Source organism: Rattus norvegicus, chromosome 1 (assembly GCF_036323735.1).
Source record: "Rattus norvegicus strain BN/NHsdMcwi chromosome 1, GRCr8, whole genome shotgun sequence".
In the NCBI taxonomy this organism is placed as follows: Eukaryota; Metazoa; Chordata; class Mammalia; order Rodentia; family Muridae; genus Rattus; species Rattus norvegicus.
This window is the reverse complement of record NC_086019.1, coordinates 144,846,584-144,862,601: the sequence shown is the minus strand read 5'-3', so window position 1 is coordinate 144,862,601 and position 16,018 is coordinate 144,846,584. Positions and strand designations below refer to the sequence as shown.

The window sequence follows — 16,018 nt, the reverse complement described above, 5'->3', positions numbered from 1 at the left end:
AGAGCGAGTAGAAGAAATAATAGTGGAGCTTCAAATTGCTTCTTCCGATATAATATGTTTAGACAGAAACGAACAAACGAAAACAGACAGACAGACCCAAGGAAGGATGAAGAGGGCCTATGAGAGTTCTTGCTCCGCAGCTCTAGAAGTCACTACAGCCTGAGTGGAAGTGCCCTCTCAGCAGGTTCCTGAGCTGACTGGTTCTAGTATGCTGACCTCAGCAGATTAGTCAGCAAGGTGATCCCCTGCCCCGCCTCTCTCTGTCACCCTTTCTTTGATAGCATCTTGGTCACCACAGGTGAGCAGCTCCGCTCTGCCATGCCCTTCCATCATGACAGCTAGCACCAGGAACCAAGGCCTCTGAAACACAACCCCAAGCAAATCTTTCTCTCTTAAGTATCTTATCCTCAAGTGTTTTGATAACAGTAAGGGAAAACTGACTAACATAAACAGCAAATGTCTGCCCTGTCGGTGTAACAGAAGGAAAAGAGGAACAAGTCAAAGATACAGATAATGGATTTAATGAAGTATTAGCAGACAAACCCACAGTTTTAGGAAAGATATGGAGACACAGAACGGCCTATGATTGTGTGCTTCTCCACTCCTCTTCTGTGGGATTCTCTTGGCACTTCCCTATGCTGGGTGAATGGGATGAATTCCTGGGTTCATGCTTTTCTCTGAGGGTCTTCCCTTCTCCCTTCCAAAGGAAAAACCCTGCTGTGCATAATAATTTTAGTTGAAAGTAATTTTCTTTCTGAACTTGAAGTCCTTCATTAAAGTCCACGTTGGCCTTCAGAATTTCTGCTGGGAGATCTATAAGTCTAATGAGTTTTCCTTTAAATGTAGCACGGTATACTTCTCAAATCTTAATATTTCTTGCTTTATACTTCTTTTAGAAAGAGGATTGACAATAGTTTAAGGCCAGCCTGATCTACATATTGGGTTCCATGCTGGCCAGCCTGATCTACATACTGAGTTCCATGCTGGCCAGCCTGATCTACATACTGAGTTCCATGCTGGCCAGCCTGATCTACATACTGAGTTCCACACTGGCCAGCCTGATCTACATCCTGAGTTCCATGCTGGCCAGCCTGATCTACATCCTGAGTTCCATGCTGGCCAGCCTGATCTACATACTGAGTTCCATGCTGGCCAGCCTGATCTACATACTGAGTTCCACACTGGCCAGCCTGATCTACATACTGAGTTCCATGCTGGCCAGCCTGATCTACATACTGAGTTCCATGCTGGCCAGCCTGATCTACATCCTGAGTTCCATGCTGGCCAGCCTGATCTACATACTGAGTTCCATGCTGGCCAGCCTGATCTACATCCTGAGTTCCATGCTGGCCAGCCTGATCTACATCCTGAGTTCCATGCTGGCCAGCCTGATCTACATCCTGAGTTCCATGCTGGCCAGCCTGATCTACATCCTGAGTTCCATGCTGGCCAGCCTGATCTACATACTGAGTTCCATGCTGGCCAGCCTGATCTACATCCTGAGTTCCACACTGGCCAGGGGTACACAGTGAGAAGCAGCCACAAAAAGCAAAGCATACAAACAAAAATCCAATAACCACAATGAAAAGAAATTCTAGAATTAAAAATAAAACTCTAAGATGATTTTAGTAGTGGGTGGGAGTGTTGTAAGAAGAGGTACATGAAAAAGAAAACCCTGATAAATATTTTATCTGGCTCCAAGTAAAGTTATACATCAGATATATTAGGGTGATAACATTAATTGGAGGAGAGAACACAGTGGAGCAGAAAATGTGAAGAAATGAAAGCAAAAGGTGAAAGACAAGTTCACATTAAAATGGCTGGACCAGTGACCAGGTGAGTGTGAAGGTAAGGCCTCTGCACACAGAACAAGCAAACCTCTGAGAGCAGCCAGGGACAACACGCTCAACAGGCTCGACAGCATGCGCCACTGTGGACCTCTCACCTGGAGGGTGACGTCAGATGCCATGGAGAAAAATCCACAGGGCCAGGGCTACAAAAAAAGAACACAGAAACACAGTTCTGTGTCCAAGAGGATGAATAAGACAAGGACGTTTTCGAGTTAAACTAAGAGGGTTCACATCATTCTGCTGCTCCCCGAGGAATGCTGAAGAAGTGTCATCTGTCTGAAGGGAAGCGGTATCAGGGAAACAGTTAGACCTTCCACCACGTAACGATAAGGGGTGTCTTTCTTACCTCTTAAAATACATGGCGGTTTAAAGCAAAATTTATAAAATTGCCCTTTGGGTGTATGGTGTAATGACAAACACTACATAAAAGATGGGCAGGGATGGAGGTACTGGATGGAGGAACCAGACCTACAGTGCTGATGGCTTCTACACTGGATGCCCAGTTGCAAGGTCTCTAATTAAGTAGCTTGTGTAAAGTGGTTATTATTAGCAGCAGGCTCTAACCAATTATGCTAACTAGCCAGCCTGGAAACTAGTTATATTGTAATCTCTAAAGAGACTATTTATTTATTTATTTATTTATTTATTTATTTATTTATTTATTATATGAGTACACTGTCACTGTCTTCAGACACACCAGAGGGCATCAGATCCCATTACAGATGGTTGTGAGCCACCATGTGGTTGCTGGGATTTGAACTCAGGACCTCAGGAAGAGCTGTCGGTGCTCTTAACCACTGAGTCATCTCTCCAGCCCTCTAAAGAGACTATTAATAAATAAGACAAAGAATTGGAGCAAAATAATAGCGGATAATTAAAATGGGATCTGTGTGAGTCAGGGTCATATGACACAGGCTGTATAATCCAGGCTGGTCAGGAACTTGCTATGTAGCCTGGGCTGATCTCAAACTTTCAAATCATCCTGCTTCCGCCTCCTGGGCATTGGGATTACAGATGCATGTAAGCAAGCCCATCCTAAATTGAATTAGTAAAAAAAATATTCAAATATACCAAAAGGAAACAAGAAAGGTAGATCAAAAGAACATGCACGCACATCCAGAAGGGAAAAACAGATGAATAATGGCAGACCAAAGTCTGACCATATCACTTGCTGCATTCAGTGTCTACAGAGTGGAAAGGAAGATCCAGTTACAGTTTATTATGGATGTATTTTAAATACAGGGCATAAAGACACGTGGTGTGCATCCACGGTCTCAGACGTTCAACAGGCTGAGGGAGAAGATCACTGGAGGCTAGAGTTGAGACCAGCCTGAGCAACAAGTGAAACCCCCATCTCAAATATGAAGGCACAAGCAGACTGTCAGTCAATGGGGAAAAGGAAAGTAAGTGAGGGTAAAGGACACAGATGCAGTTAGCAAGCATGACATTAAAGTCTTCAACTCAAGCGTTAGCAGAGATACAGGGGGACATTCATAGTGAAAAACGTCAGGCCACCCAAAGATGTTGCAATCATAAAATGCTTCCACATGCAACTCCGCAGAGCAAAATCTAACAGAATGGAAGGAAGGCAGTTCTGAAGCTGTAGATAACAAGGAAGCCTTACCATCCCTTTTAACCAACAAAAAACTGTACAAAAGTGAACAGAGTTAATATGGGGTGGTATGAACGATATCACCAACAATCTTGATCTAGCATACACTTGCAGAACACTACACCTGAACCTGCCAAAATGTGAATTGTGTTCACTAGGGCAGACCATAAAGCAAACGTCAGTAAATTCACGGGGACTGGGAGCTGGCTCCTAGTCTCTGACGGAGGTAGGGTGCAGACAAGTGCTGAGTACCAGAGGCCAGGGAAGGGCGAGGAACTGGTCCTGAGACAAACAGGCAGTCATCATGTCAGAAATCAGATGTCGAAAGGTGGGCGGAGGGGAAAGATGTGCACCATTTACCTACCTGGACCCCAGCCCTCAGGCTCTGGCTTCTGGCCTGACCCCATGGTCATATCCAAAATGCCTTTGCCTCAGATTGGCTTGGGCACTGGTGCTCAGAATCTGGCCCCAGGACTTCCTGGTCAGCCCCTTTATCTGCCAGATCCATGGCCTACTGGCTCTCTTTCCTCTGGTCACAGAAGACAAACATCTCACAAAGGAGTGAAGTGGTTACTGCAAGGTAAGCTGTTTGCATTAAGGGCTCAGATTAGGGTGAGATCACCATGCTCAGAGTCTCCAGATCAGAAAAGCTAGACCTCCACTCTGACCTTTTAGCAGCCACCCCAAAGGGGTGCAGTCACAGGAACACCTCTGCCATTGCTGTGTTTCTGATAGCCAGGGTAAGAGAAGGAAAGGCTCAGATCTCCAGGCAAATATTTCCAACAGGGTGGGCAGTGTTGTCAGGCCCTGGGCGGTGGAAATTGGATACTTGTCTCTTTGCTCTGATGGCTCCAGGGTGTTGCTCTTTCTCCCTTTACTACGGGACTAAATGAATGTTAAATGTTTCTTTCTTAAGGAAGAAAACAGGGGTCAGAACTTCCTGGTGCTGGGGGCTGGAGGTGGTGTGTGTGTTGGATATGCCTTTTGAGAGTCTCCAGCATTGGAAGTCCATCTATACACTGTTTTAGTCAGACTGCCTCAGTTTGAATACTGACTTACAACTTTTTTGATGTAATCCTAACCACCTCCCCAAGCCCATTTCCCCCTCTTCCAAATGAGAAAGACAGTAGAAACTACAGAACATTATTAGAGCTAACCGGGGTCTTCATACAGCGTTTGGCAATACATGTTATTATCATTATGGCTGGAACCCCAGCCATGGATCTGGATTCCTGTTTGAGGGTGCAAGGCATAGGCACAGCAGCCAGAGCGCCTCCCTGCCTGCACCCCAAACCCCACTGGGAAATATGAGGGAGTGTCTGAACGTTCCAGTTCAATGATTGATTCCCTCTGATCTCCGAGGCACGGGTCACAGGGAGGCCACCAGCCTTTGGGACCTATTGTTCTTGTCCCCTGAGCTGAGAAAGATGTATTCTTCCCAGCCCAAATATGCACGCACAGGCAAATGTGCAAGTTCAGGGGCCAGCCAGACCTTAGATAAACAAACCCTGCCCTCTGGCCTTGTATAAGTCACAAAGAGCTCTCAGAGCCTCACAATGGTCAGGTGATGCCCAGCTCTCCAACCTTATTGTTCCCAGTTCACAGATGAGGAAGCTGAAGGAAGGAGGGAGGGAGGAAGAGAGGGAGAGAGACAGAGACAGAGTGGGGACTTTTTGATGTCCCCATCTGGAGAGGTGGCATAGGTCTCTCAATCTGTGACCAGCTGTCTAGTGCAGACTTAAGGCACAACTTGTAGATATTGAGCCACGAGAGCAGGGAGGACAGGGGTGAAACAGCAGGTGGTAATGACTGGTTTCTTTCTCCCTAGATGAGCTTCAAATCCCAGGTAAATGGAGCAGAAGTCCTTGGCTCATCTTGCCTCTACCTAGCAGGGACTAGGACAGTCCACTCTCTTCCATAGCTGTGACTTTGGCTTGACTCGGTGGGTACAGGATGAGAGGGAAGCTGGAAGTAAGGCCCTCTCCCTAGTTGGTGGATGTGAGGTAGATGACTCCCAACCAAAGGGCACAAGAACACAAAGATACCCAGAGCCCCAGTTGCTTCCAGGTCCAACCTTCACTCTCCCTCTCCCTCCCCCTCTGTCAGCCCCCGCCCCCCAACCTCTGAAACTAAAGCTTAGATATAACCCAGGCAGTGAAATCACCCTCTGTTAAATCACCCAGTAAAGATGAGAAACTAAACTGGATTTCTCAGTTCATTATAGAAAACCAACATACAGTTGTATTTATTACCTGGGATCCAGATGGTCATGTGACACAGATTAGCAAGAGTTGATGTACTTCAATTTTTTCCTGAAAATAAGGACACTTGGCTGATCTTGAGACTTGTAACAAGGAGGGAACAAATGCATGTTTGCTACTGAGGTTGTTGGACTTGGGAGATCAGCCTTGGCCCAACCTCACTGCACTTTTCCTGTTTCTTCAGATCATCTGCTCAACTCAGGTACCAGCGGACACCCAGAAGTGTTGCTTATAGGAATGGCAACATGGACGACTGACTGAGGAAGGAGAACGGAGCAGGGGGAGGGAGAGTGAAAGGAATGGGGATAAGTAGATAGGTGTGGGTGGGGAGGAGGTCCCAATTGCAGACCACTGTGGTGACCCTAGTGGGTAGCTCAAGGCAGTGTATATCCGTGATTTCCAGGCTCCTGGAGTCCCGTAAAGACAGGGAGGCAGCTGTAAAGCAGCGAAGACATTTTGCCTAGGGTCCAACCCTAAGCCAGGTCTACCATCTGTGATGAGTAGAATGACCCAGCTATGTGCACACGCCCTGCAGTCTGCCACATTTCTTCTCTTAGACCCTGGTAGGGGCATCCAGCACCATTAAGTTCTTCTTCTCTGAGGCACTCATGGGCCAGCACTTCCAGGAGGTGGAGTTAGAAAGCTGCGAGCCTGAGCCTGGAGACCTGTTCCTATTTAAGTTGCGGTCCCCTAAGGCACAGTGGTGCGGAGCCCACGTGGGTGTTTACTGCGGCCACGGAGAGATCATACACTTTGAGGGTGAGCAAAAGAAATATGGCCACTCGTGAGCAAGCTGTGCTGGGACGACGACCGTGTAGGTCTCTGAAGTCGGGGGTGGGGTGTGGGGAGTGGGTGGGGGTGGAATGGGAGGCGTGGGGTTGGGCGGCCAGGGCGCAGGACTTCAATTTGAGGAAACGCAGAGTCGCAATGAAGCTCTGAGTCGATTGGTTCTGATTTTGCGTCTGCTATCCCCACAGGCAGGGCCCCCAGCAACAGTGGAGTCCAAACACTTCTGGGTTACTGTGAGGGTGTCGTGTGTAAACAGGGGCACCGGGCTCTGCAGCGCTCCAGAGAGCTCTGGCGTGTGCTACGTAGACGCGGTGGTGTTGACCCTAGGGTGCTGGAGAGCCGCATTCGAGAAGCTATGGACAATGATCCTCCTCCCTACCATCCCACTAGCAGCAACTGCGTGCATTTTGCACTGAACCTGTTGGGGGTGGACTCAGTAAGTGCCTCTCTTCTTCCCAGCTTGAGTCTGCTGCAAAGGCACCTAACCAACTTGCTCCAGCGTAATTCAGATAGTTTCCCCCACCACTGCACCCAGACCAGGTTCCTTTCATTTAAGCTCTTTTCTCTGGTAGTCCAAAAGTCCCCAGAAACAAACAGGGATACCTATTTGTTGGTTACACACTTTGAGACCCCTTTGAGTCGTTGCCAGGTTGACCTCAGGCTCCTGTTCTTAGATCCTGGGCAGATATATTTACTGAATATGATCAATCTCCAACCCAGGGGCTGGTACAACGCCATCATTCTTTTTGCAAGTAGAACTTCCTATTAACCCCAAAGCCTTTCTCAGTTCCACCCTTTTCCAAACAGTCCACCAATTCTGATCTTAGAGAACTGGGGATCCTGAGTCTACAAATCAAGACTCAGTCCTTGGGATTTCCTCCATTCTTTAAGCCTGGCTAGGAGTTCCCAAACACTTAACCTCAAGCAACTCCTGCTTCAGCCTAGCTCAGGGCACTCTCTCTAATTCAGACCTAGCTACCATCCTTCCTCCTCCCTCCCTCCCTCCCTCCCTTCCTTCCTTGGGTCCTGGGAGCTAAGCTTGACAAATCACAAAGTCCTGGAGAACTCGCAATTACATCAGACCCTAATTCAATCTGTTCTTTCTCCCTTCCCTCCTAGATGTCAGTGGACAGGAACCTAACCAGGGATTAATGTAACCTTGGGCCCTCCTGAATGGGCCAGAAGAGGATTCAGAAAGGATTATTAAAGTATTTTCCCAAATGTAATGAAGATGTTAGAGGGTCTCTCTACTCTACCTGAGACTGCTTTGCTCCCAGAATGCCCTTAGCACTTGCTTCCTGGGTCAGCCGGCCCTTAAATTCCACTTCTTCCAGGAAGTTGTTAAGTTTCCCGAAGTGAGTAAGCAGGCTATCCTCAGAGGGATTTAGACTGTGTGAAAAAAGTTGGAAAGGCACCTACCCTTAAACTTCCAAGGCGGATGTTCCAACCCATCCCTGCAAGTATGGCCTTCTTTTAGTGTTCCCCCAACCCCAACCCCACGCCCTCCTCCTTCACTGCCAGGGTGGGCAGGCCCCTGGAGGTCAGGTGACCGGGAGGGCGGTGGCCAGAGGTCCGAATCCCTCTAAAGACTGTACAGTCATCAGACCAGCAACCTCGCTCACCGTGAGGGACCTTTAGATGCTTGCAGTTGCTTTAAGTGTGGAGGGTGACACGGGTGCCTGGGAGTTCTGAGACACTGGGGCGGGGCAGGCGCTGTTCCTCCGTCTTCTGTCCGCTCACTCCAACCCTGCACTCCGCGGGTGGTGCCGGTCCCTTTAAGAACCTTAGCGCTCGGCCCAGATTGCTGAATCTGCGCGCTGCCTCCGCCGCGCAGATTGCAGCTCAGCAGAGCTAGGCGTGCATCCCCTTCCTCGGCCCAAGCCCAACCCGGCCTCTCAGCCACCCCTCAGCGCAGATCCATGTCGGCCGCTCCCGCCTATAGCGAAGATAAGGGCGGCTCAGCCGGCCCCGGGGAGCCGGAATATGGCCACGATCCGGCGAGCGGCGGTATCTTCTCCTCGGACTACAAGCGGTGAGCTAGCGAGCGCTGGCCGGGTGCGGTTGGCGCATTGGCACCATGGACAGCGCCTGAGAGGCTGCGGCCCAGTGGAGCCGACCGGCCCTGAACGCTCCGCGGGGTTCCGGCAGCCGAGCCACTTCGCCCTTAGCTATAAGGGGGAGGGGGCGGGGGGGGGGAACCAGAGGCTGGTGGGGGAGGGGCCAGCCAGGCGGGCTTCTTAAGGAACAGCTGCGGGGATGTGTCTACTCTTTGCGGCCTTTTATTCGCTGGGTCGGTTGGTTCAAAGAGAAACCAAAACAAAACCCCCAAACCCAATTCCGTAGGGGAGGGGTCTGAATTGATGAACTGAAGCTTGAGTCTGATCTACTCCAGGAAGCCGGCCCTGGATGTAGACTGAGAAACTGGCTCCTGCAAATTCATTTCTCCATCTTCCACCTCATTCTCACTTCTGTTCCCCAACCCCCCCCCACACACCCCCCCACCCCCGCATTGCCCTATGGTTCAGCCCTACTTGGTTTGGTTATGGTTCAGTTTCTTACCTTTGACTCATTCATTTATTCATTTATAAATTCAATAGCACGTTTATTGAAGGCCTGTGGACCTGCTAGTCACATAACAGAGTAGTAAACAGGAGCCAACAGATTGCTCCAACAGGGAGCAAAAACGAAACCCTGGCAATTCAAGGGTCAGGAAGTGTTTCAGGGAGGAAGGTTAGAAATGGGTCTGGGGTCTCAGGGAATGACCACACAATCCAAAGGACAAGGGGGCAAGCAAAAATATACTTCTGCGGAGAGGTGTCAAGCCAGCAGGTGCAGTCAGTGGGAATCCCACTGGATTTTTATTACTAACGACAGGGTGACCGTTCCTCACTCTGCATGGTCAGTGCTAGGCCTCACGTGCCCAGTCAGCTGTGAACAGCAACAAGCCCGAGAGATGGCTCAGTGGTTAAGAGCACTGGCTGCTCTTCCAGAGGTCCTGAGTTCAGTTCCCAGCAACCACATGGTGGCTCACAACTGTCTGTAATGGGATCTGATACTCTCTTCTGGTGTGCATGAAGACAGCTACAGTATACTTATATATAATAAATAAATCCTAAAAAAAGTCATGCAACCGAAAAGTAAAGTGCATCTTTTGAGAACAGGATGTCGCTATGAGTACATACTTTGATCTTAGGCGGATGTTAGGCTGTGAACTCGTCCAGAATTCATGGCCCCCAGAGCTGGCCGGCCTCTCCTGGGAAGAGTACACCTGAGACAAAGGAGATGGAGACTGGGCTGACTCTATAACATTTAATAAAACCTCCATTGCTGTAAAAGGTACAGCTGGGCGTGGTGGTGCTCGCCTTTAATCCAAGCACTCAGAGGAAGAGGCAAACAGACTTCTTTGAGTTCAAGACCAGCCTAGTCTATATAACAAGTTCTAGGACAGCCAAGGCTACAAACAAACAAACATTTCATTTACATGCCAGGGTTACACATAAGTAGGTAAATAAATAAGCATATTTCACTTATATTTCCTATCCCAGAGGACCGAGGAAAGCAACAGTGTAAGTTCTGATGTCGGCACAGAGTGGCTAGAGTCACTGCAAGTCACTAGAATGGATGAGGGCTCTAAGCAGGGGCTGTCACCAGGCTTGTATGTTAGAAGGATCTCAGGCTGGACTGACAAGACTGACAAGACTGAAAGTGACCTGGGCTGAGCAAGAGAGGAGAAGGAGATGTCAGAGTTAACTAGCTGGGCCTGGGGATGGCCTAAATCTAAGCTGCTCAGACTGTGGGTCCCAACTGGGCCTGTTAATTCAATGCAGTTTTCACAAAAACGTTGGCAACACTAGAGGACACTGAACACACAAAAATGGAAAATGAATGAAAAACACACGATGGAACTCGGGTTTCTGACTTACAGTGCATTTGGTCACTTCACTGCTATTCTGGGTCTAACCGAATAACATTTGCACTTTGAAACTGTGATTCCATCACACCTAACACTGACGCTACCTGACACACCTTGGTGGACACCGGAGATTATCCCTGGAGACTGACATGTTATAAACTACAGCACTTCCAACTGTACACACAAGATCTGCTCTTAGGGAAACATAAAGACTTAATTACAGAAATAAAGACTTTTAATATTGTCCTGCCATCATTCCTCAGTATGTATCAGATTAGTATATCTTTAGATTACAATGTTACACAAACATCTCTATCACATTACTATGAAAATTTGCTTTAGTACTGAGTGGTAAAATTACATGTGTACTAAATAACTGTTTTTGGTAACTTTTTATTATTTTTATATGCATATGTGAGTGTGCATATGGGTGTGAAGTGTATGTGTGTGGTGTATGTGCATATATATGATCCGGTGGGCATGTCATCCAACTACAGGAGGATATTCTTTTCCGTCACTCTCTGCCTTGCTCCTTTGGTGAAGGGTCTCTCACTGAACTAGTCTTTTGATTTTTTGAGACAAGGTTTCTCTGTGTGACTCTCACTGTCCTGGAACTCTTTCTGTAGACCAGACTGACATTGAACCCAGAGAGATCCACCTGCCTCCCTAGTGCTAGGATGGGATTAAAAGTGTACACTACCACTGCCTGACTTGACCTCAAGTCTTTTATTCAAACCCTCTTAATTGCGGAGTCATTTCTCTAACCCCAAAGAATTGTTTTAGAATAAATTTCTTTTTGATTTATTTCCAGTAAATGCTTGATTTGTATACTTGTTTTATATACCTGTAAACATGGAATCATGTAAAAAATTCTCAGAGGCAAAGAGATGCTAAGTAGAAAGTGTTTAAGATGTCCTGACCTACACTAGGGGAGGCAAAGGGGACTTAAGGAATTACTTTCCTATCGTTTGGTCAAATATCTGACAGAAGCAATTTAAGCAGGGATTTTGGCTCCTTGTTTGAGGAAATCTATTACAGTGGGGGAAATAGAAGAGCAAGTTTGAGGTAGCTGGGCCTTCCTCAATTATGAAGCCAGGAGGATAAGGCTTCATGTTCTCTCTCTCTCTCTCTCTCTCTCTCTCTCTCTCTCTCTCTCTCTCTCTCTCTCTGCTGTAATATCTTTTAAAATTTATTATTTTTGGGGTTGGGGATTTAGCTCAGTGGTAGAGCACTTGCCTAGCAAGCACAAGGCCCTGGGTTCAGTCCCCAGCTCCGAAAAAAAAGAAAAGAAAAAAAAATTATTGTCTTTATGTGCAATGGGTTGTTTGCTTACATGCATGTCTGTGCAGTGCACTGTGCCTGTGCCCTGGGAGGCCAGAGGAGGTTGTCTGAGCCCCTGGAACTAGAGTTACAGACAGTTGTGAGCTGCCCTGTGGGTGCTGAGAATTGAACCAGGGTCCTCTGGAAGAGCTGCTAGAACTTAACCATTGAGCCATCTCTATAGCCCCCATTTTCTCCTTTTTATTTAATCGGAGTGTACAGCTCATTGGATGCTGCTACCCACACTTAGGGTGGGCCTTCTCACCTCCATTAGACCAATCCAAACACTTCCTCAGGCCAGCCTACAGGTTTGTTTTTGTTTTTTGATTTTTTTTTTGTTTGTTTGTTTTTAGATGATTCTATATCCTACAAACTGACAGTCAAGAGTGGCTTTGGAAGGACTGATGAGGATTAAGAGGCTGGGCCAGAATGAGCGGGGTGGGGGAGGGGGGGAGGGGTGGGGGTGGGGGCGGGGAATGTATGAGTTTCTAGGGAGGAGGGAAACACGGTTCTGAGAAAATTTAGATTCATTATGGCTATGAGATTTGGAGTGAAAAAACAAATGAAAACAACACCAAACCTCTTCCCCCTGAACTTCTTTCGGTCCCAGAGCCTGGGGTGGGCTCAGTCCCTCTCCCTAGTCATCTGTACCTCCTGTGGCTTTGCTTCTGAGCACGGAAGGGGAAAGCGGATCCTCCTCGGAGGCTGGTGTCTGGTTACGGAGTTTCAGGGCGGGGCCTTCTGGTGGCCGTGGGCAGTGAGGAGCAGTCCCAGCTCAGTACTCTCCTGGTGCTGGACCTGATGCCAGATGCAGCGATTCCTGCAGCTCCCGGGGACTGTAGTGAGGCCAGGGGCCAGAGGGGCGGATCAGGAGGAGGCTTCCAGTCCTGTGCTAGGCCCCGAAGGTGGGCCCCCACCCTGGTACCAGGCCTTGAAGCCTGAGGAACTTCGGTGGCTGCAGGCTCCTGAGGAAGACACAACCCCGGAAACATCGATAGAAGGACCTTGTCCTGAGGTTGGCCAAAGCCAGACCCAGAGCCAGCCACTAAGGTACAATCCCACCTCTACTCCCCACCCCCGGGAAAGCTGAGAAAGTCAGGGAATGGGTAGCTGCTATTGTTAGCCCAGATCATCATGTTTTAGCTTCTCGGATAGAGGGGCACTAGGTGGTCAGTGTCCAGGCTCAAGGGGCTGCAGGGAGAGGTCTCAGGACACCCAAAGGCTGAAGAGTATGACCAGGGGATAAGAGGAGTTTAACTTCCTGGAAGCTCTGAGAGGAGGGAGGTTGGAAAGCTTTCAAGGATTGAGGTCCCACCTTGACTGTTCTCTCCCTCATGAGCCCTGTCCTCAGTGGTTTCAGGATAAAGTGTGCGGACAGAAGAAAACAAAAACCCACAGTCCAAGTTCAGTCAGTCTGTCTGAGTGGTAGACTGTAACTTGGGGAGGGAGCCCAGCGGCCACTGGGGAGGTGTGTGTGTGTGATTGATTCTAGGTTATTTGTGACACACCTGGGGGCTCTAGCCACCATCAGGAAAGTCTGCTAATCCAGAGTAGGTCAGGGGTCAGGTTGGAAGGACTGGAAAAGTAAAGGGATCCGACTGGGACTTGAATATTTCATGACCTCAGGGCCTCCTTGTACACCTCTCTCTTCCTCTGCCTCCTGGGAACTCGAAGCAAGGGGGAGGAGAGGGAGCAACGGAGGGATGAGGTCCATCCCTCCCCAGAAAGGAAAGGGGCAAAGGCCTTCTCACCCCAAAAGGTCTAGTCAGGGTTGTGGGCATTTGAAGATCAGTTCCGTCTGCTCTGGTTTTTATACCCAGCTCCTGAAATGCATTTGTAGTTTTACAGATGGGATGCCCTGGGGTGTGTGCCTTTGACAGGCGCCTGAGACATTTTGGGTGTGGAAAGGACACTCTGGTGTGAGGAAGCTTCTGGGGAGCCCAGTGTTACAGTCATCTGAGCCTGCTCTGTCTACTGCAGGCCATTGCCCTACCCTACCTGCTCCATATCCCCTCATTTTGGTGAATGCATCTTAAGTGACCAAATTTATTAAGGTTGTATATGTATCAGATCTGACTGTGGTGGGTGGGTGGGGCCTGTGTGGGGTGTGTATGTCTGTGGATGGTGTTAGAGATAGGGAGAGGTCTCTTGTAGCATATATATTATAGATGTGTAAGTGAAGTGTGTCTGGCGCTTTATGCATTGAGAGTGCTTCTATGGTGGGAGGCTGTATTGCTCGTGTATGCTTCTGTGAGTTTGTTTCTCTGGGGTTTGTGGTTGAAGTCTCAGGTATATGATTATTTGTGTCTGTGAGGGATGTGTGTGGAATATGGTTCTATCTCTGGAGTATAGGCATATCCACAGGGGTGGAAGTGTATGCAGTACGTGTGAGAAGTCCTTGATTGTTAGTTATGAGTGTGTATTTGAAGGGGTATAGCAGTGCACACTTACACACTGGCAACGTTGCCGTCCATCTCTGTCAGCTTCCAAGACTCTCAGTACTGCCAAAGTCCATCCAAATAGTCTGTGCATGTGTCCTCACCTCAGCACAACACCTCTGAGTAATGATAACCAGGTCTATGTTTGGGGGTGCTGTGTGACTTTTCCTGGAGTGATGTGAATACATATAGATTCGTCCTAGATAAGGAATCAAAGAAACAATTCTACCTAAGTCCAGCTCAGTGAACCAGGGAGTTTCAGGAGTGTGGCTAGCAGTTATCTACCAGAGCATGGGCAACTCCGAGGTGGCTACATCACTGAAAAGCCCACCCCAGCCTGGTTGACAGCTCACAGGAGCAGCATCCTGGAGCTCCCTCCATACTCCTGGCTAGGCCTGTGGAAGTCTCTTTTCTCCGAGATGGTCACTGATCTGTAACTTTGGGGAGGGACCTGGCAAGTCTTGTTTTATTTTCTGATCTTAAACATTTTATTTCCATCCTGAGTCTAAAGGGCCTGCCTTCATTCAGGAAGGACTATTTCTTAAGAAATAGCTACGATTCCATTAGTGAGAGGGACTAAGTGGTTGTCTTATGTTCTTTGCTTTGAGAACAAAATTTCTGACCTTGGGGCATCCACCCAGGCTAAGGCATTTTCAATTAACATGAGCAGTTTCCTTCTGCTGGTCATCTGCCAGCTGTCAAGGGCCCTGTGTTCTGAAAAGCATCCCTTTTTACTTGGCTTTCTGTCAAAAAATCTCTTCAGAAAAGTCATTTCCTATGTATGTATGTATGTATGTATGTATGTATGTATGTATGTGTGTGTGTGTTTTATTTACTTGGGCTTATACACGTGCTCAGGAGTGTGTGCACGCGCATGTGCACATGAAAGCTAAGGACACTTCTTAGATTCCTTGGAACATGGGTTAGTCTCATGCATGCACCCTTGGCCCTTTGCCCCTGGCTCTCTGACTTTCTCGTTCTTTGGTTTGGTTTTTGAGACAGGGTCTCACTCTGCAGCCATGTCTGCCCTGGAACTCAGAGAGATCCATTTGCCTCTCCTTCTGAGTGAGAGTTCAAGGTGTGCGCTATCCTGCCCAGCTATCCTGGTTTTTCATGATTGATGTAATGAAACAAAAGCAAAACAAACAAACAAACCAAAAAACCCCAAGCTGGGTTACTTTAGGGGGTGGGAGGGCGGGAGACAGGTCTCCTGAACCTCCTGCCTCCTGTGTCTGAGCACTGGGATGGGCCACCATGCCTGAGATATGTGGGGATCGAACCCAGGGCTTTAGAAGCCAAGCAAGCCTCTTAACAGCCAAGATTCATCTCCAGACCCCAGCATAGAAGCGTTCTTTCTCACAGTTCAACAGGCCAGAAATCATGGTGTTCTTAAGGCCATGTGCCCTGAGAAACCCAGAGGGGAATTCTTTGCAAATCCCAGTGACTTGTTGGCAATCATTGATGCTTCTTGGCTTACAGAAGAAAATATTCAGTTGTTTTTACAGTGTTCTCTTTGTGACTCTCTGTCGCTCTAAGTGGGATCACCAGAGGATCCGGGTGGGATGGTGCATGCCAGTAATCTTAGCACTCCAGGAGCTGAGACAGGAGAATCATGAGGCCGAGGAAGGAGCCCAGCTTGGGCTATATATCAAGATCTGTCTCAAACTTAACTAACAAACAAGGCAGGAGACATACTGGCCGAGGGAGCCAGCCACCTACGGCATCTAACTCTATTTAAGTTCAGTACAGGTAATTCCTAACTAGTGATGGTCCATCCTGTGAGGTTTTGACTTTATGGTGCTTAGAACAACGTAGTGTGTATTCCATAAAAATGG

At 48.2% G+C, this 16,018-nt stretch overlaps 2 protein-coding genes and 1 long non-coding RNA gene across 8 annotated transcripts in view; 2 read left to right on the top strand and 1 right to left on the bottom strand.

Moving 5' to 3' along the window:
• LOC102555928 (uncharacterized) overlaps nucleotides 1–8,020 on the bottom strand; it is a 32,598-nt gene extending 24,578 nt beyond the window's left edge. Inside the window, exons 1-2 of the long non-coding RNA XR_010060635.1 lie at nucleotides 7,932–8,020; nucleotides 5,715–5,774 (exon numbers count right to left, since the gene is read on the bottom strand). This is a non-coding gene — a long non-coding RNA (uncharacterized LOC102555928). The remainder of the gene's footprint in view (nucleotides 1–5,714; nucleotides 5,775–7,931) is intronic.
• Nucleotides 3,934–7,738, top strand: LOC100360933 (cDNA sequence BC048679-like). Of its 3 annotated transcripts, NM_001193275.1 has the most exons (6): nucleotides 3,934–4,042; nucleotides 5,291–5,308; nucleotides 5,908–5,925; nucleotides 6,281–6,482; nucleotides 6,701–6,948; nucleotides 7,632–7,736. In NM_001193275.1, the coding sequence occupies exons 2-6, from the start codon at nucleotides 5,291–5,293 to the stop codon at nucleotides 7,662–7,664; spliced, it is 519 nt and encodes a 172-aa protein (NP_001180204.1). In that variant the 5' UTR covers nucleotides 3,934–4,042; the 3' UTR covers nucleotides 7,665–7,736. The 3 variants fall into 3 exon arrangements, with proteins under 3 accessions (NP_001180204.1, XP_038957881.1, XP_038957932.1); XM_039101953.2 differs by lacking the exon at nucleotides 3,934–4,042 and having other exon boundaries at nucleotides 5,077–5,308; nucleotides 7,632–7,738; XM_039102004.2 differs by lacking the exon at nucleotides 3,934–4,042 and having other exon boundaries at nucleotides 5,077–5,404; nucleotides 7,632–7,738.
• A 48-nt stretch (nucleotides 8,021–8,068) lies between the features above and the next one.
• Ap3b2 (adaptor related protein complex 3 subunit beta 2) overlaps nucleotides 8,069–16,018 on the top strand; it is a 32,715-nt gene continuing 24,765 nt past the window's right edge. For 2 of the 4 annotated variants that reach the window (XM_063262713.1, XM_063262712.1), the window contains exon 1: nucleotides 12,372–12,795. In XM_063262713.1, coding sequence (XP_063118783.1) covers nucleotides 12,554–12,795 — 242 coding nt within the window. In that variant the 5' untranslated portion in view covers nucleotides 12,372–12,553. Of the gene's footprint in view, nucleotides 8,545–12,371; nucleotides 12,796–16,018 lie in introns of those variants that run through there. The other 2 variants (XM_063262715.1, NM_001107532.2) reach the window with 2 other exon arrangements.

Coding starts and splice junctions, on each gene's coding strand:
- LOC100360933 (XM_039101953.2), top strand. Junction 6,483..6,700: donor AGAGATCATACACTTTGAGG/GTGAGCAAAAGA, acceptor CTATCCCCACAG/GCAGGGCCCCCAGCAACAGT. Junction 6,949..7,631: donor ACCTGTTGGGGGTGGACTCA/GTAAGTGCCTCT, acceptor CTTCCCTCCTAG/ATGTCAGTGGACAGGAACCT.